This window comes from Prunus mume, linkage group LG3, assembly GCF_029339155.1.
Source record: "Prunus mume cultivar Tortuosa linkage group LG3, ASM2933915v1, whole genome shotgun sequence".
Taxonomy (NCBI): Eukaryota; Viridiplantae; Streptophyta; class Magnoliopsida; order Rosales; family Rosaceae; genus Prunus; species Prunus mume.
This window is the reverse complement of record NC_142700.1, coordinates 13027945-13051458: the sequence shown is the minus strand read 5'-3', so window position 1 is coordinate 13051458 and position 23514 is coordinate 13027945. Positions and strand designations below refer to the sequence as shown.

At 37.1% G+C, this 23514-nt stretch overlaps 5 protein-coding genes across 9 annotated transcripts; 2 read left to right on the top strand and 3 right to left on the bottom strand.

Annotated features, from left to right (window-relative positions):
* Positions 1-909: 909 nt before the first annotated feature.
* LOC103326033 (UDP-Glycosyltransferase superfamily protein) lies at positions 910-2510 on the bottom strand. The gene has a single exon (XM_008228238.2). The coding sequence runs from the start codon at positions 2508-2510 to the stop codon at positions 1062-1064; it is 1449 nt and encodes a 482-aa protein (XP_008226460.2). The 3' UTR covers positions 910-1061.
* Positions 2511-5651: 3141 nt separating this feature from the next.
* LOC103326071 (transcription factor GTE4) lies at positions 5652-9835 on the top strand. 3 transcript variants are annotated; one of them, XM_008228277.2, is made up of 5 exons: positions 5652-7581; positions 7668-7713; positions 7825-7929; positions 8024-8100; positions 9548-9835. In XM_008228277.2, the coding sequence occupies exons 1-4, from the start codon at positions 6046-6048 to the stop codon at positions 8071-8073; spliced, it is 1737 nt and encodes a 578-aa protein (XP_008226499.2). In that variant the 5' UTR covers positions 5652-6045; the 3' UTR covers positions 8074-8100; positions 9548-9835. The 3 variants fall into 3 exon arrangements, with proteins under 3 accessions (XP_008226499.2, XP_008226500.2, XP_008226498.2); XM_008228278.2 differs by having other exon boundaries at positions 5693-7581; positions 7855-7929; XM_008228276.2 differs by having other exon boundaries at positions 5693-7581; positions 7822-7929.
* A 955-nt stretch (positions 9836-10790) lies between these two features.
* Positions 10791-13769, bottom strand: MMDH1 (Lactate/malate dehydrogenase family protein). The gene is given in 8 exon segments (XM_008228280.2): positions 10791-11201; positions 11767-11884; positions 12331-12452; positions 12593-12654; positions 12883-12960; positions 12963-13050; positions 13162-13335; positions 13437-13769. Coding segments are annotated over 8 exon segments (1017 nt in total). The 5' UTR covers positions 13671-13769; the 3' UTR covers positions 10791-11060.
* Positions 13770-15130: 1361 nt separating this feature from the next.
* Positions 15131-19974, bottom strand: IPT9 (isopentenyltransferase 9). 3 transcript variants are annotated; one of them, XM_008228281.3, is made up of 11 exons: positions 19569-19974; positions 18935-18988; positions 18169-18211; positions 17870-17978; positions 17338-17536; positions 16943-17165; positions 16670-16764; positions 16434-16525; positions 16097-16172; positions 15744-15883; positions 15131-15659 (listed from the first exon to the last, which is right to left on the bottom strand). In XM_008228281.3, the coding sequence occupies exons 1-11, from the start codon at positions 19833-19835 to the stop codon at positions 15587-15589; spliced, it is 1371 nt and encodes a 456-aa protein (XP_008226503.2). In that variant the 5' UTR covers positions 19836-19974; the 3' UTR covers positions 15131-15586. The 3 variants fall into 3 exon arrangements, 1 of the variants encoding a protein (XP_008226503.2); XR_016125451.1 differs by lacking the exon at positions 15131-15659 and having other exon boundaries at positions 15820-15883; positions 16434-16499; XR_016125450.1 differs by lacking the exons at positions 15131-15659; positions 15744-15883 and having other exon boundaries at positions 16116-16172; positions 16434-16555.
* A 785-nt stretch (positions 19975-20759) lies between these two features.
* TBL31 (trichome birefringence-like protein (DUF828)) lies at positions 20760-23442 on the top strand. Its single transcript, XM_008228282.3, has 5 exons — positions 20760-21189; positions 21570-21741; positions 21916-22115; positions 22455-22598; positions 22853-23442. The coding sequence occupies exons 1-5, from the start codon at positions 20813-20815 to the stop codon at positions 23262-23264; spliced, it is 1305 nt and encodes a 434-aa protein (XP_008226504.2). The 5' UTR covers positions 20760-20812; the 3' UTR covers positions 23265-23442.
* Positions 23443-23514: the final 72 nt, after the last annotated feature.

Sequence of the window (23514 nt, the reverse complement as noted above, 5' to 3'; positions counted from 1 at the left end):
TTCTCAAAATTCAGTCACCAAATGATGTAGCGGATGACATAGTAGTATGTTATTATTAGTTGGGATGCGAAGTGTTGGGATTTGTTTTGGTGTCTTTAGCATTACACATTTGCCAGGGAGCAAAGATCTTTGATCATCTGAGCAGTCCAAGTTATGAAAAGCGCTATTTTTGCAAATCTGATCAAGCTGGAAAGTCTCTTATTCATCATGTTACAACCTTTCTTCAGGCGATCTGATCTCACTCTAATTGTTTGTTTTGTTTTGTTTTGGTTTTGTAAACTTAGAAAGTATTTCCTTATTGAGTTTTCTAGTTATCAGCTGTGAAATGCATGCCTTACCAGTTGAACTTCCAAGTTGCACCATGCTAACTTTTGTACCCCTCTATATGTATGCCATTGTTGTACTGATCCGGTTTTAAATTTATGTGACATCTAGGACCAATCATTCTGCTCTTGCTGTGTTCATTTAATTAGAGTTTTGTCTCAGTAACTACTAATGCCAGATCATCTAGATCATGAAAAGTTTCATACTTAACATTAACACTATGCACTAGTGCTAGATTCACCAATATGATTAATCTGATTATGTTGCTTTCATAGCAGACATAATCCTAATCATGATTTAAATGTGCCTGGTTCCATAGGACTCACTGGCTAACTCCTAAAACTCATTGGTTATAGATTAGCTTTGATGCTGTACCAATTTGTTTTGAACTAAGGTGCATTCAAACAGAGATAATTTCAAGCAATAACTGAAAGGAGGGGCAAAATCCGGATGGCTACCTTCTCACAAGTTCAAGCCAACGTCTGTCATCAGATTACATGTTTAACTAGTACACTTAAACAAGTACATATTTGTAAAGAATGTTAATACAAGTTTAACTTATAACTGTGAAGGAAAGAGATACAATTGGTATCAGTATGGAAAAATGTTCAAGAAGGCTAATGCACAAATTTATTTGGCCAGATAAGTACATCATATATATAAGTAAATAAGATTCAAAAGTGTATAAATATTCATATACCAAATGTTGCTTCAACGGTGGAACTCCGAACGAACTTTTAACAGTCTGTGGGAAGAGGGTACTGGCAATATTTTGTGTTCTTCATGCAGAGAAAGAAACGCTCGTAAGCAGATGCCATTTTAGTTGCAGTGAACATTGAAACCACATATTTCTTGCAAGCCAGGCCTTTCCTCTTCAGCACATTAGGCCCATCTCTAATTGCTGACTCTAAGGCCTCTACTAAAGACACGACATTGGGTGAAAATGTGTATCCAAATTCTTCATCCACAACCACTGTCCCAACTATGCTTGGATAGTTTGGGGTTAGAACTGGCTTCCCACTTTGCATTGCTTCAATCAATGTAAGATCAAGCCCTTGGGGCCTCAATGTTGGGTTCACAAACACATCGAGTGCATTGTAAAATTTAGACAGCTCCAATGGCTCCAATGCTCCTAGAACCTTCACATTGGGGCCTAATTCAGCATACCTTCTTCTCCAAGGACCTGACCCTGCTACAAGCAAAAACACACCAGGGTGGTGGCTGACAATTGAAGAAAAGGCTTCGTAGAGAAGCGGATGCCCTTTGTCCCTGACCAACCGCCCTGCAACTCCCATCACAAGGCTCACATTGGCAGGCACCCCATATTTTTCTTGGAACCTTGCACCTGCTTTTTGATCCGGGGTAAATTCTGTTTCATCAACCCCATTGAGTATGACATGGACATTTCTTTGGGGGAGTTGATAGATGTTAACTAGAACCTCACCAGCACTACTGCTTATGCATATGTGTTGAGTGTAGCTTTTAAAGAATCGAATTTCTTCGACAAGCCTTGGCATTGCTTCATGAAGCTCTGTCATAGGCTCTGATAGCTGCCCTTTTGGATTTGAAAGAAGCTCTTGCAGTAATTTGGAGTGCATAATTTCATACCATATCCCATGCCAAGTGACAGCCACATTAGGCACCATTTTCGCACGCCAATGAGGCAAGGAAACACTCTCAGTATGCACATAATCAAATGCCCCATTTTCATTCACTTTATTGAAAACATCAAATGCTAAAGAGATGTTGACTGAGCCATGATCATTTGCTGCAAAATAGACATGAAGGTTACCTTCATGTATGTCCCAGCGAGGCCTCCTATCTGAAGGCACAGTGAAGACATGAATCTCATGGCCCCTAGCAGCAAGTGCATGGTACAAAGTGGAAGCATGGCGCTCCATACCGCCCGGGGCTGCACCAACAGGCCATGTCTTGGAGAAGACAGCAATCTTGAGCTTTTCAAAAGTCGGCCCGAAGCAAAGTTTGTTCCATGGGAATTTAGCATCTCTAAGATCACCATTGAATTGGGTATAATCAGCCCAGAAGAATGGTTGCTGGATGTTCCTAAGTGATGCAAAGAAGAGGAAAAAGGATGTAAAGAGTAGAAGTAAGGTGAAAATGGTTGAATATCTACAAGAGAGGAAGTTGGAAGAAGAGCTTTTGGGAGTTTGGTGCTTCAACCCCATTGCTGATTAGAGAGTCTCAAAGAAAGTTTTGGCTGGTTTGTTTAAGCCAAGTGCATAAATCAAGAATGGTTGATAAATATTATATGAATTAGGTAATGTAAGTCGTACGAAGACTTTTTGACAAGATGGTGTTTTATAAATGCTTTAGGCCATTGATGCCGGATCTCCTCGAACTTGTGTATAATTCTATATGCAAACTGCAACACATGACCTCCTTCCTTGAGATCTTATGTCGACTCTACATTTTACTTTCTTTTTTTTTAAATTTTGGTGACACTTTTACTTTCAACTCTAGATTTGACCACGTCCACTTTTTTGTGTTTCACTTGAAGATGCCTATGACCAGTGTCGAATTCATGAATTTTCATTTTGAGGGTCAACATGTAAAATGTTAAAAGAAATTCTATATAAAATAGGCCCATCAAAATGAAACTATAATATTCTAATTCATAGTTAATAAATAAAACCATACAAACTAACAAATACAATCTAGAATCTACTAAAAAAGCATTCAAGCTAACAAAACCCTAATTTATTCAAACTAACCAAAATAAAATCCCAACAACAACCAATCAAGAAAAAAAATATATATATATATATATATTAATATTCATTAATTAACAAAGACAAAAATTAATCCAATTACCAAGATACAATCTAATTAAAGCATACAAACTAAAAAAATACAATCTAATAAAAAAAAACTAATTCTTTTAATAGAAAAAACCCTAATTTATTCAAACTAACAAACACAAAAATTAATCCAGTTAATTCTTTTTAATCAAACAAAAGAGTAGATATAGTAGACTTTGCTTAAGAGGATGAATATGCAATTGAATCTAATATAAGAAGAAAATTGAAGAACATAGCAGAAATCATGGCCCGAAATCCTTTACAATTGATCTTCTAAGATTTAGCAGGTACTCATCTTTCCTATCAAATTAAATGATAGTGATCCTCCAAGTGTTCTTTCATCAATTTCTTGGTATAGGTTTTTTTAAAAAAAAAAATCTTCAGTCTTCTCTCTATAGATGCTACAAGAAAAGGCAGGAACATATTCATTAATGTCTTTTAATAGCACAAGATATATACATTTCTTGTATCATCGGCATTTCTAATTGTTAAAAAAGAATACCTAAAAATACAAACCAACAAATACAATATAATTTCAGAAAAAAAAAACAATATAATAAAAAAACTCCTAACAAATATAACTTCGGATTGGATTGGGTAGAATTAGGGGTTGGGGATGGGAATTTAGGGTTTGAATGAGAACATTGTGTTAAAAACCCATCCCCCAATCTATTTTATCGGGCAGCAGCTAAGGATTTTTTTTTTAACACTTGAGCCAAAACGCCATCGTTTTGACTTCGAGCGAACAAAAAAAGAGAAGGTGCGCACTGCGCTTCTTCTCCTTCAGCACACAGACATAGGTTTGCTCCTTTGGGGCGTTTCGTCGAACACATTGCGAGGGTCAACTTTGGCTGCTCTAATGGAGGATTTAGAGGTTGCAGGGGTCAATTGACCACCATTGCTCCTATGTGGATCCGCCCCTGCCTATGACTGTGACAAAGTGACCATAAAAATGAGGACGGAGTTCATATGGCTTAAATTTTCTGGTTGCTTCAATATTTGCCACTTTATGTGGAAAACTCTTACTTATTGGCAAGTTACGTGGTGCAACATAATCTTGTTAATTCTAGGCTACACCACAATCCCCAATGAATTTTTGACGTGAGTTAATATAACAATTAATGAGATTTACTTCCTAGCAAATTATGGATATTTATTTCCTATTAATATATCCATGTATAATTAGTTTAGTTGACATTTCTCTGTCTAATTAGGAGATATTTCCTAATTATTTCCTGTATCTATTTCCTAATAAAGCACACATGTAAAGCTATATATATATTTCTCTTAATAAAGAAGAATATAAGTATCCAAATATTCAAACCATACAATTGTTAGCAGAGTATTAGGTCGTCTCTAAGCTCTAAATCTTCAAGTCATATCCTCAAATTCAAACGCAAATCCTAAATCAAATTCCTTAAATAAAATTCCTCAGATCAAATCCCTTTACCAATTTCCTAAAACAAACTCATATAAAAAGAGATTTTCTATTTAAACTCCATACTTATCTTTGTTCACCCCATCTTCTAAGTTCACCCCAACTTCTAATTTAAATTTTCACAATTTCTAAGAAAACTCCGTTATCTTCTCAAACTACCCTTAAATAAACCCCAAGTTGAAAAAAAAATAAAATTAAAGAGTCTTTCTATTTAAACCCCACTATCTTCCTATTACAAACTATAGAAAAAAAACATATATCTAAACTAAATAGTGGGGGAAAAGATGAAGAAGGCCCTTATTTTTTGAGAAGAAGATGAAGGTCCTAGACTAAATAAAGATTTCTAAATTAGAAATTAAATAAGGAGATATTTATTTGCATTGTAGATAAAAAAGTGCAATAATCATCTGCTATTTACTTACACAACGGTACAATAATCTTCTTCTGTTTACAAATTTAAAGTGCATATGTTTCGTACCACAAAATGAATATTTTGAAGTGGAATATTCTTGTCTCTTATGCAGGCAAGAAGGTCACCAAAACCTTGAGAGCCCAAATAGATGGGGAAAAAACAGAAAAAGGAAAAACACAAAATTGCCTGCAAAAATCAGCCCTCATATGCATAACCCCAAAGAAACAAAAATAAACTAACTCCAGGACATAACTCTTAATAAAATCGTTGCAATAATTTAGACACAAAGCATGCCTTTCTTTCCAATAAAGGGTTTAGGATTTAAGGTTTAGGGTTAAGTACCCATGTTTTTACTACGCTAGAGGATTTTGTATTTTTCTAAAACTTAATATAAAAGTGATGGGGTGTGTGTATAGATGTATCAGGTTTAAGTATTAAGTTGAATGACCTTTTTTTGTCTTTTTACACAATAATAAAACTTACAGCTTAATAATTTAAATATTGGGATGAACAAAGAGAAGTGTGGGGTTTAAATAGAAAATCTCTATAAAAAACTGAAGGCATTCTATTAACAAAAAAGAAATATTATAATTGCAGGCATTTATATTAAAATAGGGTTTACCCACTTGTTTAGCCAAAAACTAATAATAATTTCAAACGACAACAATTACAACACAATGAAGAAGAAAACGACACGCAGGCAGGCAACACTGGCATTTACTACTTGCAGAGCCACTGTCTTCCACAGCCGCTGATACATCCTACTACGGCGATAGCCCCTGCTGCATCCCAATTCCCCCAACCCTAAAACAAAGCCTTTGGTTTTCATAAAGTTGGAGTCTTTTTCCCAATCCCAGCATAAACTTCGATTTCACTTCTGAGGGTTTTTGAGGAAATGTAAAAATTCAGGGTTTTTGGGCAAAATTAGAAAGTTAGGGTTTTTGAGGCCATATTTATTTCCTTGAAGCAAAACCCTAGGCATGTAATAATTCATTATGGTTTTGTCCCGAAGCCTTGTTCTAGCATAGGGTTGTTTGAGGGCGTTTCATAGCATGGTTTCAGGGCCACTGGTAGGTGACGAAGCGAGCAACAAGGCTTATTCCCGAAAGAACCAGAGCTACTCCAAGAATCCCAATCATGTCCTCCACCACTCGTCGCCTCCCCAGAACATGACGCAAGTCCGTGGCGCGCTGGCGTCGAACGACTCGTCGAGCGACAATGGCTCGCTTCCTGGCCTTGCTGAGCCAGACAATGGACCACGCGGGTATTCAAAGTTCGGGAACATGGTGCGGATTCAGTTGGATTCTTGGTCCAAGGCTGACCTAAGAGAGATTAAGTGGAAGCTGATGAGTGAGCTTGAACAAGTCAGGTGCTTGGTGAAGAATCTTGAAGCTAAGGAGGCTGAGCTTAGTGAGAGGTATGTTCAGTCACAGTTTTCAGCTGATGATGTTATAGATAATGTTAAAACTAAAACTACAATGAGGGTCAATTCGGAGGTGGGTTCTGTAGGACTCCGTGATTCGGGGCCATATCGGGGGTTGAGTGTTTCAGGGCCAGAGGATGATGGTGGAGCTGGTCAGTATATGGAGAAGCAGAAGAGGACGTGGAAGGCAAATCAATGTTCTAGGAATTCGGAGTTTCCTATTGGGAAGGAGAAGTTACCACCTTTAGGGAGTAGCAAGAAGTTGAAATCCAATGGAAGGACAATAGATGAGGGTGGAGTTGGGCCTTGGTTCAGGAAAGGTAAGAATCCGAGTCCATTGTTCAAGAGTTGTAGTACGTTGCTTGACAAGTTGATTAAGCATAAGTTTGGCTGGGTGTTTAAGAAGCCTGTAGATGTGAAGGCGCTTGGGCTTCACGATTACAATACGATTATTAAGAAACCGATGGATTTGGGCACGGTGAAGACTAGGCTGAACGAGAATTGGTATAAGACTCCTGGGGAATTTGCAGAGGAGGTGAGACTTACATTTAATAATGCAATGTTGTATAACCCGAAAGAGCAGGATGCTCATCTTATGGCGGAGCAATTGTTGAAAATGTTTGAAGATCAATGGGCGGCTATAGAGTCCGAGTATAATCTTAATAGGAGAAATGAGATAGGGAATGATTCAAATTTGCCACCACCTGTTTCAAGAAAAATTCAAGCTCCTGCAGCTGCTCCTCCTTTGCCATTGGAGATGAGGACTCTAGATAGAGCAGAATCTACGACAAAGTCTGTTGATCCCAAGTTGAAACCTGTGAGTTCTGGTCATCCAGGTCGACCACCAGTTCCGAAGAAGCCAAAAGCCAGGGACCCCAACAAAAGGGATATGACTTATGCAGAGAAGCAGAGGCTCAGCACAAACCTTCAGACTTTGCCTTCTGAGAAACTAGATACCATTGTCCAGATTATTAAAAAGAGGAATCTAGGGCTTTGTCAGCACGAGGATGAGATTGAGGTGGACATTGAAAGTGTTGATCCTGAAACGCTTTGGGAACTGGATAGGTTCGTGACTAATTACAGAAAAAGCTTGAGCAAAAATAAGAGAAGAACAGAGCTTGCTCCTCAATCAATAGCAGAACCTGGCCATGCCATCCAGGATAAAGTAAGACAATAAATAGTCCCTGCCTTGTTTCTTACTTTCGATTTCTTCTCACTAATAGATGATGTTTAAACTTATCATCTTCGCAGAATGTGGCAACATACACTACAGTGGCAGAAAAAGAAGCCAAAGCAGGTATAAGTTTAACACGTAAGCGTAGTGGTACTTCTATTGAGGTGACTGTTGGATCTGATGACAGTCTAGTTATTAGCACTGTGTCAGTTAAACCGGTTTCATATTTAGCAGTTGAAAACAACAATAGTGCATTTTCCCCAGTTCGAAGAGAAGAGCAAGGAGATAATGTGAGTGGATCAAGTAGTTCTGGCAGTGGATCAGGATCCTCTTCAAGTGGTAATTATCAGTGTTTTTCTGTTATTGTTCACGTAAGGTCTCAGTGCTGTTTAAGATTGTCAATAATATATTTATTGTGTTATATTCTGTGCAGATTCTGACAATGATAGTTCATCTGGATGTGGATCAGATTCAAATCGTTGACCTAGGACCTGAATTGATTTAGTTGAGGTAGGTGGCATTATCTTTGTTAATGAATGTTCTTTTATTCTTTTTTTGAGTCAAAGTCAGTGTGTTGACTACCGAATAACTTTTGAATCACAGATAGACAATAACTAGGCAATGATAATATGCAATCTTTGGGGTTCCATGATTGCTTAAAATTGGGCTTCTTTGATCTTGGTAACCCATAAAAGGAAATAAGAAAAGTATCTTTTATTTAATAAAAAGGTAACTTGTAAATGTGACAGTTGTCATTGCAGCAATTATGGTTTGTTCCTTTTGTTTTATCTCCACTCTATAAATGGCTGATTTTGAAGACTTAAATGCAAATATACGTGGCAGAAGAGTTAGGCCTTGTTTGGGATTGCTATTTTTCGCCAAAAACCTACGTCACTTTAAAGTTAAGCAGTTTAAGGTGTTTGGTGAACATAAAATATCCCGTTTATTTTAAAAGTGGTGGCCTTTTGACAACAGCTTTTAAAAGCAATCTTTGGGTTGCTTTTCCAAGCTGCTTTCAAAAGAAATAGAGATGAGCATTTAATGAATTGTTTTACTTATAACAGCACTTTGAAAATATTGTTTACCAAACATGGAGTTGCTTTACTTTACAGCTAATTATTTTCGAAGCACAACAAAAGCAACTCTTTTTAAAAGTGACAACAATCCCAAACTGGCCCTTAGACCTTTGTGCATGTTCTCGTTATAAGTTTTGCATTTTATTTGGGTCATTGTAATTACTAGGAGACCAAGTTGAATATGTGCTTAAAATGCTTGGAAGATTTATAAAAATTTGGGAGGCTGTTTTCTTCTTCACAATTCTGTGTTTCAGCATACCATCATTACTCTAGCATCCAGTGAGTCTTTCACCTTGTGTGTGTGTGTGTGTGTGTGTGTGTGTGTGTGTGCGCGCGCGTGTGTGTGCACACTCCTGTAGCAGGAAAACTCTTGATGGTTTAGTTTGAGAGTAATATACTTAAGAGTCCCCTCTCTAACAGTCATTTTAAAAGATGGTTAATACTGCTAAATGTTAGTGAATATACTCGGATTCTGAGTTTGCATTACATGAATCCCTTGTAATGTAAGCTTGTCTCACACTGTAGACAGATATCGTGTGTGCTATGTGCATCTTTAAATGCATATGCAAAACCCAATATCGCAGGATAAAATGTTGTGAACGGTATTTATGAGGTTGTTAATGCCGTGGCAATCTTTTAAGATGTTGGATTTTAGTGGATATGCAATTGCAGCAGTTTGTTTACTATGTATTATCAACTTGGGAATGATGCTATTTGTCCTGATTCATAAACGTATTAAGTTTGCAGTAGTTTCCTTAAACTCAAGTGTATGCCATTGACTGATTCTGTACACGCATGAGATATTCAGTCATTCACTAATTATTTTGCTTCAATTATGAAGGCGTCTTATATAAGTTTTTCCCATCTTCTTGACATATCAGAGATTTTTAGAAGTCTTTGTTCAGCCCGGGATACGGTTGGTGTAGATGAGGCATCCAAGTGGTCCATCTTACTGCTGCTTCTGATCAGAGTTCTTCGAAGGTGTAAATTAATGTGGAAAACTTAATTAGCAGTGCTTGTTCCTTATGAACAAATTGTATGAAAAGTAAAAAAACCAAACTATATTATGATGGCAGGAAACAGTTTCTATGACAAATGTGCAAACTGCAAACTAGTTGCTCCTCGTTTCCACCTCAAAATTATATATTAGATTTTTTTTTTGGCTTAAATTCTTTTTCACTCAACAGAGCTGCCATTTTAACTTTGGCGGGGAAGGTTTATTGTGATCACCTGCACATGTTGAATTCAGAGGCCATATCGTTACATGCTCTGCCTAATGAGCTAGTGCTATGGATTGTAGTTATGGTTTTGAAATCACTTCAAATATTATGTCTAATGTTAATTTCTAGGACTAAAAAACTTGCTGTCATAGGGTTGGTTTCAAACGGAAAACAAGTCGTTTGTTTTATATGGTTGGGTTGTGCTTGTACCTTATCATCTTTTACCTTGCTCTTCTGCACAACAAAATAGAAACAAAAAGAGGGTCAACTTTTGCGTGAAGTTGTGCTTGCTTTGTGGAATGCCGGCCTCCGATGGAAACTCCACATGCAAATGTTCAAACCCCAAGTTCAATGGATCATTGTCCTTTAGCATTAGGAGCGTCAACAGAGACTATCACCCAACCAAGTCAAAAACCATACAAACATATCCATTTGGAGCCAAATGCTTATATTAGTATAAAAGCTTCACTACATTTTCAATCATCCGGACCACCAGACAAAAACATCGGACAACTACTCAAAGTCTCACCAGCATGCTCTGAGGTAGAATGCCGGCTGTTAAAGGGTAGCGGACTGAAATAAACCCACACCCACCCCTGATCATAGAACTGTTTTCATCAATCTATTTCAAGAAGTTGTCTGGTCCACGGCGTAGTGGCCGGCACCAGAACTGAACAGAAAATTTGCTAACATTTTCTTCAAATCACTTCTGGCAATCATCCAAGCCAAGGTTACTTTACGAAATTACACGGGGCATAAAGGTTCTAGGTTACCTTCCAGTAACATTATTTTCAAAACATCCAAGTAACATGCAGAGAATAGAAATGATAAGACTGGATTGAATCAGGAGAATACTACTTATTGCCAGATGATGGCGGTCACAACTATAATCCAAGTCAATGACTAAACAGTAATCAAGTTTTCATTCCTTGAATAAATGAAACATTTTCATTCAAGTTCAAATAGCTTAACCCCTCCCATAGCATGCCACTGGGGATTTTATTGATAAAACGTGTCTATCAGAGCTTACTCCAATAAAACACAGCAAAGCCGGTGCCCGTGCCGCTGGCAGCACTAAAAATACAACACTACTTGGACAAATGCAAAATTTGGAAGGGTTACTATTGGGATGGGTAGATAACCTCCATCCCCAATGAACTAATAATACATTATACTAATTCTGGTTGGCAAACTTGATACCCTTCTCAATAGATGCTTTGAGCTCAGGCTTTAGGCTTTCCAATCCTTCCTTTTCAAAGTCTGAGAGATTACCCAACCCCAAAACTTCCTCCACACCATTCCTTCCAAGCCTCACCTGAAAACCAATCAAAGGACTCTCAATTACTCATCATATGAACAGCAAAGAAAAATATAGCATTATCGTGTCCATAATCAACTGGACAAACATAGTACATAAGATTAAAAACTGGCCATTGTACAAGCTTATACATATGAACCATTATAGAGATATTCAACTGACCAAATATGCTATATCTATTTACTGTCAGCAGTCAATGAGTATGTGTGACAGTGCATGCGTTAAACTCTCATGTAACTTGCATGCAACAGCAATGGTTGAGACATTGAAGGGCGCATCCATCAATGAATAATAATTAGTTACAAGTATATTAAAACCACCATATATTGAAAAGACATCAACAACCAAGAGGGGAGGTGCACACTTGGCAAAGACATTGTTAAATGTCTACAAAAATAATGGCATTTGTAGACATGCCAAGTACCACAATAATACTCAAGTTGAACAGGAACGGAGCATTAACCAGTAAAGCCAAGTCTTGGCGTATTAACGATGTGGAAGAATTAAAAATAGCTTGAGGCAAAACGAAAGTAAAGAACTAACTTTGGTTTATCTCACTAACCTTAGAAGCAAAGAAAGGAAGTTCAGTAACGCTTGATTGCACAAACGAACATTCCACAACATCGGGGACCCCATTAAGTCCCTTCAGACAAGCATCAGCAAAAAGAGCTCCAGCATAGCTGCAAGATAATAGGCAAGTTAGTCCAAGAAAAGCGTAAATTTCTTTTTCTTTATTCCAACAACTGAAAACGAAAATATAAACAAGGAAATCAATGGAGTAATACGAAAAAGGTGAACAATGTGATGGAAGAAGCATTAGTCCGAGAAAAGCATAAATTTCTTTTTCTTTATTCCAACAACTGAAAACGAAAATATAAACAAGGAAATCAATGGCGTAATACGAAAAAGGTGAACAATGTGATGGAAGAAGCATTTAACATCTTGCAACAGCAATGGAACCAAAATGCAGACAAGAAAATCAATTACAAAACGTTTGTGTATAATTTTGTACATGAGCAAATATGTATTTCTAATTGAAAATAGGCACATTCCATGAGGAAATACAAAATCAAGGCATCTACTACAAAACGAAGTGTGCATGCAATGGTTTTATCTGAACACTTACGCCATTGACAATGTTGCAGATCCCTTTCCAGCCTTAGCTTCCACAACTTCCGTTCCTCCATCTTGTGTTCTCTTTGTCAAAGCCTTGATAACATCATGAGGCAAATTTGCTGTTGGGGTAGCCTAAAACATTCAAACAAGCAGCACAAAATTAGCCAACTGTAAGCCAAACCCAACCAAATCACATTCCTCAGGAGCAGCGCTGCAATTAAACTCAAACAATCTAATTCAATCAAAAGATTAAAAATTTGAGGGATATGTACCTGAGAAAATAGTGGGAGAATGGTGATGCCAGCATGGCCACCAACGACTGGTACATTAACCTCTGCACACACCAACAAACATTTTCTTTATTTGCTATTGAACAAAATGAAGGCTTACATTATAACTGAGTTTCTAAAACACATTAAAAAAACGGTAGAAATTGCTAATTACACCTAGCTAAGTTGAGAACATCTTTGACAAAACCCAGAAAGAAAAAACAGAGAAATGATACAAACATAACTAAAAGGAAAAAGCTTTTAGAATAAAAGTGGGTCAATAATGCACATACCAGCAACATTAACATTGGCTTTGCCAGCATAGAAAGTCTTTGCCCGGACCACATCAAGAGTAGTGACACCAAACAACCTTTCTCGTCGTATTTCCCGGCTTTCTTCAACACCTCGGCCGCAATCGGGACCGTAGAGTTGACTGGGTTGCTAATCATGTTAATCAGTGCCTACCCAAAACAATCACCCAACAACCAAAGTTAAACAAAAATAATAAAAGTAAAACGCAACTCTTTGGGAAACAAAAATTGTAGAAATGAATTACAGAGAGGGATACTCACATTGGGGCAGTACTTGGCGATGGCGGCAGTGAGACCCTTGACGATACCGGCATTAATGTTGAAGAGATCGTCTCGGGTCATGCCGGGCTTTCGGGGCACACCGGCGGGTATGATTACGACGTCGGCTCCCTCCAGGGCTTGAGCAAGCTGATCTTCACCGGCGTAACCCTTGACCTAATCATCGCAATCAATCAAATCGTCGAATAAATAAGAAAGTTGAAAACTTTATGATTCAATCGGAGACAAGCGACAGAAGAAGAGAGGGTTTTTAGTACCTCAGATCTGGTGTTGATGTGGCTGACGTCAGCGGCGACGCCGGGGGTTCCGGCGATATCGTAGAGAGAGAGGTGGGAGACAAGAGGGTTGAGCTTCATGAGGAGCGATAAAGGTTGCCCGATGCCGCCGGCGGCGCCGAGAACGGCGACTTTCCGCTCCGGCACGGCCTCGGACGAGTAGCTCCGGCGAGTGACTCGTTGTACGGATCTGACGAGGGACATGGAAGGCCTCATCTTTGTTTTGCTTTGGGATGTCGAAGAGTCTGCTCTTTGCTCTGCTACTCTGCTGCTTAGACAACAAATGCAAAGTGTGATGCGTATGTATTTGTTTGATATTTATGGTCCATTTAGAGCTGAACTCAAATTTTCACCCTCTAAAATACAACTATTTATGTATTATCTGGATTCAAAATATTTTTTCCTTCAACATTGTAGACTCAAAATTTGAGCCTATATCTTTATTAAATTATTTAAGAATAGTTAAACTCTATTTTTCTATTGTGGTTAATTTTTTTTAAGTTGATTTTTGTATATAGCTTCATAATTTATTTTTCTGAACATTTTAACCTAAAAAAATTCTAATTTCACTTAAAATTTGATTTTAGTGCATTATTTAATAAATGGGTAGGTATTTATATAATTTGGAATGAGTTTTAAAGTTGAATCTCATGTACATTAATAAATAATATAATTTTGACTATTGGATTTAATTTGGGTCATTGGATATAATTTTTTTTTCCGTTAAAATCAATCTTGGACAATCTGGGCCGTTAGATTAAGCTTACATTTAAAAAACAAATTACAAAAGCATATTAAATGTAGCCGTTGGATCTCAAAGGCTATATGAATTAAGCACGACATGCGGCCAACATTTAAAGGAAGAGGCAGACTTCTCCCGCAAACAGGCCCCACTCAATTTGCACCAGCACGTGGGCTGTTTTGAAGCTTGCTTTTGGGCAAAGTTTGGGCCCACTGAAATTACCAGTCCAGACAATACTTGGACTGGAATTCCACCATACATTTGAGATTTCTCAAATTTTTATCCCCCAAAATACATGGGTTTGAGGAGATTTTTGGACTAAAAACTCATAATTTGAGTTTCCATCCCTTGGGTTGGAAATGACCTTAAGGCAGGCAATTGTTGGATACTATTTTAACATCAAGGGTTAATTTGATTTTTTATTTTGTCTGGGTAGTTAAAATTTTTATACTTTGATCTTGTTTCATGGTATATTCTTAGAATATTACATTTTTGCATAAACCTTTGCCTTTTAATTTAATTTAATTTAATTTATATTTTATAACATACTAAACTCACACATGCTATATAGATGTTAGGATTGAACCCTCAAGGAGGATTTGCTCCAAACCAGCACAATAATGGATCCTTTTCTTTATGCCTTTTAATCTTTAAAACAACAAATTTTATTTCAGAAGATTTTATATTAATTTATGACGAAATAAATTAAGAATATTCTCTAATTCTATGATATTTTAATTAGGCTATCACATGTTATTATAAAACTCTCATGTTATCTTTTCTTTTTCGTTGCTTTTGCTGTCAAAACAAAGGTAAAAGATTAAAGAACAAGAAAAGAAAAGCAGATGCGGTAATTTACCGATTGGTCGTTACATTGTCAGCGTTGCTAATTAAAAAACATGCATGTCTCTCATCCCACTTGAAAGGTTGGTAATCACGTTTTATAATGTTAACATTCATGAAGATCATAATTGATAACAGCTACATTGAACATTGGAGTGACAATCTTGTGGATTTGTTCACAAAATCAGATTACAAAACTAATCAAGTCGGTGGACAAAAATTACAATCAGAAAACTCATACATCTTTCATGATGTGTTAGAAATTCATAAGTTGAAGATGAATAAATGCTCAAAAAATGGTTGCCCGCGAAGCCCTCGACTTGCTGCAGAGATAAATCAGTGACAGGTTCTTGACACAAACGACTGTTTTAAGCAAGAGCTCAAACACTAACCTTTGCAAAGGAACAAACTCTAAACTTGTGTCATGAGATTTTCTGATCCTGTACAGACAAACAGAGGCCCACCCAGTCGGAATAGGGGATGATTGTATTGCATTGATTGCTTTGGCAAAAATCAAGACTCAATGAAGTGAATGATCAGGTTACGATTAACTGTTTAAGCCTTGTGTTCTCCTTATCCAGTCTAGGATGTCTGAGCAATCTTCACGTCTGACAAAATGCCTTCACGTGTAAATGAAACGATTTAGTATTTAGCTATTTGTGTCCACTAATTAACTGTAAACCTTCAATGTTCGTAAATTATACCTATTTTGAGTTCGATAGCCCTTTAGTTCGGATTCTTCTCTGCGGCTTGATAACTCTTTCTTCATTCTAAGTGATTCAGGCACAACCAAATTTTCACTTTTGTCATCGTATGCATCATAAATGAAGTTGAGCACCGTTTCCTGCAAAAGTTGTCCACTATGCCAATCAGAACAAGGTTAAGGAAATCACATATATAATTAAAGCATTCACAGTCTATAGGGAAATAAGAACCGTGCACAAAGCCAAATCTTTGATTGACATAATAATATAGGAATAACAACTGGGGGTGGAAGCTACATCTTTCTCTACTGACAAATAATGGAAACAAATGAAAACAAAATTGGAAAACATACCAAGGGTTTGGAAGCATCAAGCCAGTGATAGATACTCTCGTTACGAAACCACGTCAATTGCCGTTTTGCAAAATTTCTGCACATGAATTTAACAAATTCTATTGAGGATTGTAATGTATGAGAATCTTGCAATCTCTACAAATCGTGTAGTTCTCCACTCCTCGCTCTATAAATACTTATAACTGAAATTTGCTTTTCCAGACAATATATTTTGCATCTGTTGTTGCTTATACAAGTTACAAACAATTTACATTGAAAATGTCTGAAAGCTTGGCAAAACATATTTCCTAGGCAATTATGGCTTTTGATACATAAATCTGAAGAGAAAATGCATTACCTAGAAGCTTTTTGAAATTCAGATAAAAAATTGAAGAACTCTCTTGGAGAGCTACCTCCTTGCTGCCTGCACATCAATAGATACTCCATTGCCTAAAATCAAATATTTCTTACTGTTACTACCTGTTGCACATAATAATAAAATGACAAAAAATGTTACATACATTTTAATGAAACAAAATCAGACAACCATTGCTTGAATATTTGAAAAATAATATAGGAATATCAGAGGTATACTTGTCTGTAACCAATTGCTCTGGTTGCTGAATTTGAATTTGGAAGAAGACCGCAATCAAGAAGCCATCTAGCCTCAGACAAAATACCATCACTTCCTACAGAAAGTTCCCAGGAAAAAAAAAAGATTAGAGAGTGCGAGAGAGTAACCCACCCTCTTTGAAATAATGATCCAAAAAGATCAGCATATGTAAAACTAATGAAATTGCCTGATTTGAGTTTGAAAACTCAAAGATGAATGATCAATTTGTAGTGTTGTGTCAAAGTACGATTTACCTGACAGCATATCTTCACATCGGCAGTCAATTGATCTATAAAGATCAACTCTTTTGCTTGAGAGGAAAAAGCAAATGAAATCATAGTCCAATTCCTTTGATTTTACTTCTTCCACAACATCAGTAGAAGGATTGATGTTATGTCTGTCAACTACACTAGAATCACACTGTTTCCGGAAAGAATCGTAGGGTACTTGAAATGCCGATGGAGGTGATCCACTAGACTGTCATTTCAGAACATGCATATAATTACATCCACCGTCAGTGAACTTGAAGGGGATAAGCTTCAAACAATGCAACTAAATAGTCAATATTGAGGCAAATTTATCAACAAAAATAGTGATATGTGGGCGTCTGTGTCTATGTTCAAGGAATGCATATACATCACAAACGAACCTTAATTATCTCAAGGCTGCGTCTTAATCGATACCAGTCATTGGCAGGCAAAAATTCAGCCTTTGGGTCACCTGCTTTGACCACTAACTGCACAGCTGCTTCCCAGTCTTCATTGTTCTGCAGATCCACTAACTCGGAATACACTTCAGATGCAATATCTGGAGACGCTTTGGGAACATCTGGTTTTCCATATATGAGCCTATGACAAAAAAAATGCTATTAATACAACCAAAAAGAAGGGAGAAAGAAAATGAAGGTTATTGCCCTTAATTACATAAATTTTTATTCAAATTCACCTCTAAGCAACCAAATTAAATGTTGCCAATATCATCAATCAATAAGCAGATGTCATTTCAAAAGCTATTAATTTACATGGGAGGCTATTACATTAAGAGACCAGTTATGTTAATCTATACTCAACATTCTAGCTATAAACAGACCCAAAAAAACATACTAACTCTAAAACAAGAAGAAACAAATAAAGAAACAAAGATCAAAACTAGCATTTATGCACGAAGATATCGTCACATACCAGCGCAAGTACAATCCAGTGCCACCAGTAACTATGGGAACACGACCACTATCAAGAATAGATCTTGTAGCTTGCCTTGCATCCTCATAAAATTTTCCAACGGAATAGTCTGAAGAATAAAACATGTGTTGAATTGGAAGAACAGAAATATCCAAAGTTCCAAACCTAGCAGTAGAAAACTCAACATCATCCAAGCATCCCACAACCAAATTTCAATTATAGCCTCCAAATCCTAGAAGAGGAAGACATAATATGCTATGATACATTTCTATCTGCCCTAAATTTAGTAGACAACACACCTTCAGATGGGTGCAAAATATCGACAAGATGATGCGGCACCTCCTGCATTAAAAGAAAGAAAAACAAAAAATAAGAATTATTATTATAACAAATTCACACAAAAAAAAAACACAATTTTTTGGTCAAATTCCAGTTACAAAAAACAGACCAGTTGAGATTACACAGGGGGAAGTTGCCCAATCAATCATTAGCAGTAAAATTTAGTATCAGGTTAAACAAACCTACTTTGTAATTATACTAGTTTTGTTTTTCTTTGTTTTTGTTATATTTTGGATTAGCTAGAAACTTGCTGTTTTATCAATAGATGAAGTATTTCTTTTTTCCATGCAAAACTTCATTAGGACATAAAGGCTTCTACCTACATATGAAATTCTGCATTAATAATCAGACAAGCAGTCTATACAATAGACTTACTCCATATGAACTATTGAATTGCAGAGATAAAATTAAATGAGGATATTATGTGATTTATTAGAGAATATAATATGAATTGCTAGTGCTTGAAAGGTAAAAAATTCAAGTCAGAAATGGCAGAACAATACATCCACAACAATCATATTACAATTACTAAAATGTAAAATCTAAGCACGATATAACACCATAGATACAAAAATTAAAAGGTCAAAATGAAAAAAAAAACATAAAACTAATATGGCATACAATGCAACTGAAACCAACATAATCCAGAAGTCTATATTATCATAAATTAAATTTCAATGGTAGATGCATACACTAAATGTACAATTTTCTGAATTAGGCAAGCACCTGTCTATCACCTGGGGAAGGCTTCGCAGATCCAATATCAAGTCCCCGATATACCTGAGGCAACAAAGCCATACCAAACAAAATCACTTTAAGCAATATTGCACTGCCTGTAAAGTGTTATAAGCATAAACAAAAGGCAATCCAAACAAGGCAATGTTATATTGAAGGAGATTTGGATATTTTGAGATGTCTTCCATTTCGATGCCCATAGTTATTTTATTGTGTATTTCCTGATGTTTATCATTTGTTTGGAATTTTTTACATCTCAGTTCCTTATCTAGATTATTGTGGCCTCTATAAACAGAAATTAGCATTACTCATTGAAGGCAAGCTTGATTATAACAATTCAAATTTTCAACTTAAGTAATTCAAATCTATTTGGTATAACACAGTGTCAACTTTCTTTTTGTCTGTTAGTATCAGTAAGTAAAATGGTTTATGACTAAATACCCAATAAACCAAACTCTCCATACTTACAAATTAGTATCTCAAGAATACCCAACTAATGAACCAACCACTCTGCTGCTTACTTTGAAAGAAGCTACATTTTTCCATTTTCTTTCCCTTTTTTTTCTCAGCACCCAAACAGAGAACAACAAAAACCAATAACTGGGTATTGTGTGTTTGCTAAAACCTGAACAGAGTCGGCGCTGATAATCTCGCCATTGAGCCGCTTAGCGAGCTCCAAAGCCAGGCGGCTCTTCCCTGCTCCGGTGGGCCCAGATACGACTATCACCTTCTCCTTCTCTTTACTCTTGGTGGCTGAAACTGAGCACGCGGTGCTCAAACGTCGCCGGCGGATAGTGAAAGTCACCAGCGCAGCCGTCCGGAGGGCACGCTTCTTCGACGACGACGGGAGGCGCGGGCAAAATGTACGCACGCAACTACTACTGATAATCATGTTTTGGGTAGAGAGGGAGAAAGCTCAGAGAGGATTGGATTGGATTGTTTTTGTGCTTTGTTATTTTGTCCTTTCGGGTTTAGGGAGGGGTTTTGGGTATCAAGCTCAGAGTGTCTGTAGACACCAAAGAGGAAATGGATTAAGTGAGGTTATGGGGTTTTATGGGATTTTTTGGGGTTCAGATATTTGTGCACCCTTTTCTCTGTGTCTTTTTTGTTTTGCTTTTTTCCATTTTTTTCAATTAACCTCTTTTTGTGTTTAGAGTTCTAGCACATACCGGTACATGGTATAATTTGTCTACATAAAAAATTATGAATTTTATTGTCTATCCATATTATAATACGGGAATGAATTGTACTTTAATGTTTTACAATAATTTCTCCCATTTCAGAAAGGTCTTTGCTCCAAGACCAATGCATAATTGATCATATGAAGGAAAAAAAACACTCTTATGACAAGAAGAGTACGATTTTGTTATTCCTAGACAATAACATAATGACATGTAAAAAGTTATTCCATATGTCATTGTGTTATTGATGAAAATAGCAAACATTGCATGAGAGTTTCTCTCCATATGAAGGATATATACATGGTCAAAACAGAAGGGGCCTACAATCAACAACCACTGATGATGTGCTCCAACTTAGGGAGTTTAACATGCCACCTCTCTTCATCAATGAAAACTAATGATAATTGAAAAATAAAAAAATAACATAGTGGGAAGAAAATCACTTATGGCATCAAGAAGATTGTTTACTATCTGAAGGCCCACATAGGAGTTCAAAAGAACAACAGCCTTATTTCAATTTAAAATGAGACATACCTAAAATTTTTGATCCTACCAACTGGTGGTTGCATGTGTCACTTCACCAAAAAGACTTAAAGTTCAAGGTACCCTGTTCAAATACTTCACCAAGAAAATGTCTTTTAGCAATCAAACATAAACCATAGCCATCATCTTCATCACCTCCCCCTAAATGACAAGGCACCAGCTCTCTCTTGACCGTCGAATCCAATCCCTCTTCCCGGTTGCTTTGGCTTCTCTGCTTGTCCTTGGGACTGCACGACTAGTCCTCGACGCCTTGAAGAGCAATGACAGCTTTGTCTTTCAGCTATATGGCAGGCCAAGAGGTCAACAACAGAGACCGGCAGTTGTTGTTTCCCCTGAGGACCGGATTGATGAAAGTTGCAATGTCTTTGAAGGGAAATGGGTGTGGGACAATGTGTCCCATCCTCACTATACAGAAGAGAGCTGTCCTTACTTGGTAAAACAAGTTACCTGCCAAAGAAATGGTAGGCCTGATTCTTACTATAAGAATTGGAGGTGGCAACCTAATGACTGCAACCTCCCAAGGTAAAAAGACTCTACACTTTTGCATGCATTCTAAATTCTAAGGGCACAATATGACAGTCCAAGAAAGAAACAATGAAGCAATAATCATTCTTAAAAGCAGAGTTTATGTGCTTTGAAAATTTCTTCGGAAAACATCACAAGAAGTGCTGATTTTCCTTTTTCTTTTTCGTTTTTCAAAGGTGGCCCATGAAATTATTCTGATTGTTTTTAATCTTGAAATTGGATTTTCACTGGGAAAAAAAGTGGACTTATTTCATGCCTACTTCATGTCAATTGGGCAAGAAACTTGTTTTCGAGCATTTTATATGGGATGTGGGTCGAACCATCTCATGTTTTTCAATTTTTTTTTTTTAGTTAAGTGGCTTTGGCTTTGAATTCAGGTTTGATCCATTGAAGCTAATGCAGATTTTGAGGGGTAAAAGGCTGATGTTTGTTGGAGACTCTGTACAGAGAGGGCAGTTTGAATCCCTAGTCTGTATGGTTCAATCTATAATTCCTCAAGGAAAGAAATCTCTCCAAAGGGTCCCTCCCAGAAAGATCTTCAAAGTTGAGGTAAACATTCTACTGCCTGTAACTTAGACATTCCATATGCAAAATAACCTTCTCATTAGTGAGGCTTAAAGCTCATGTCTTAACACACTAACCCCACGCTTACGGTAAGAGTTCGACTCCCCCTCATGCTCTGTGTTCTACATTTTAAGGCAAACTCTTTTTTCCCTTTCCCAGGAGTTTGATGCATCCATTGAATACTACTGGGCTCCATTTATTGTGGAGTCGATTTCGGACCATGCAACAAAACATACTGTACTGAAACGGCTGGTGAAGCTAGACTCCATAGCTAAGCACGGAAAACACTGGGAAGGAGTAGATATCTTGGTGTTCGAGAGCTATGTATGGTGGATGCACAAGCCTACCATCAATGCTACGTGAGTGACATATTTGTAGGGAACCCCTATGTTATAATTTCATCGTTCTGATTTCAATTGGTTAACGCATTTCTAGCGACGTTCAATCATCCACTTTGTTGATGGTCCTGACTCCTGAATACAAATTTCATGGCCAAAATTTGTTGATCACCTCACGTTTAATGATAGCATAGACATAAATCGCTAGGCGAAAAACCATTGCAAAAGAAAATGGTGTTGCTGCTATGGAAACATTTAAGCCATTTGTATTTAAGTTAGTCTTGTTGAGTGAATTTTGAGATGAGAGTAGAGTAGGATTTGGGATTTGACGATGAATTATGTTTTGCTTGTCTTCCCCAGATATGGATCTCCTGATGTCCAAGAATATAACGTCACTACAGCATACAGACTGGCCTTACAAACTTGGGCAGAATGGTTGGAATCCAGCATCAACCCTGAGAGACAAAAGGTCTTCTTCATGAGTATGTCTCCAACGCATTTATGGTGAGTTTCACACTTCCACTCAAACATATTCAAAAAAGAAAACTGAAGTCCTAAAACCTTTCAACCCAAATGACAGCTAAATCCAAATGCTTCACAATTATGGAATAGTTACGTTAATCTGCGGGCCTAATTCAGACCGAGTTCATCAAACCTGCCGAATCCCATGAAAATAAAACTACTGCTTGCAAAAAGCTCTCTCCAAAGTCCTTAACTATTCTGTAATCATGAAAGCATCATTGAAATTTCTTTTGTAGGAGTTGGGAATGGAAGGCTGGAAGTGATGAGAACTGCTTCAACGAGTCTTACCCAATTCAAGGTTCATATTGGGGTACCGGTTCAAACATGGAAATCATGGAAATGATACACGACCAAATACAGGATTTGAAAGTGAAGGTAACATTTTTGAATATTACCCAGTTGTCAGAGTACCGAAAAGACGCACATACATCAGTATATGGGGAACGCAAGGGGAAGCTCTTGACAAAGGAACAAAGATCTGATCCTAAAAATTTTGCTGATTGCATTCACTGGTGCCTACCTGGGGTTCCTGATACATGGAATGAGATTTTGTATGCACATTTGTTAAAGAGCCATCAAAATTTTTGTAAGTTGAATTTAACAGTTGAGCCTTGGATAAAATCTACGAGAGGTACATTTGTATGTTAATATTGAGGATCAATAGTGCAGCATTTTGCGAGGAAGAAGAAAAGGAAGTGACACCTGCAACGGAACTTGTATTTAATTTAACACTTGTGGTCTTATTTTTCTTTTCTTCAACCGAAAAACAACTTTATTTTGGTGACCATAGACGTATAAAATCCGTAACTCTTTTGTTGTTCTTCAACCAGCAAACAACTTTAATTTGGTGAGAGAAGATAAAATCCACGCACCATAAGGGTATCACAGTATAGCAGCT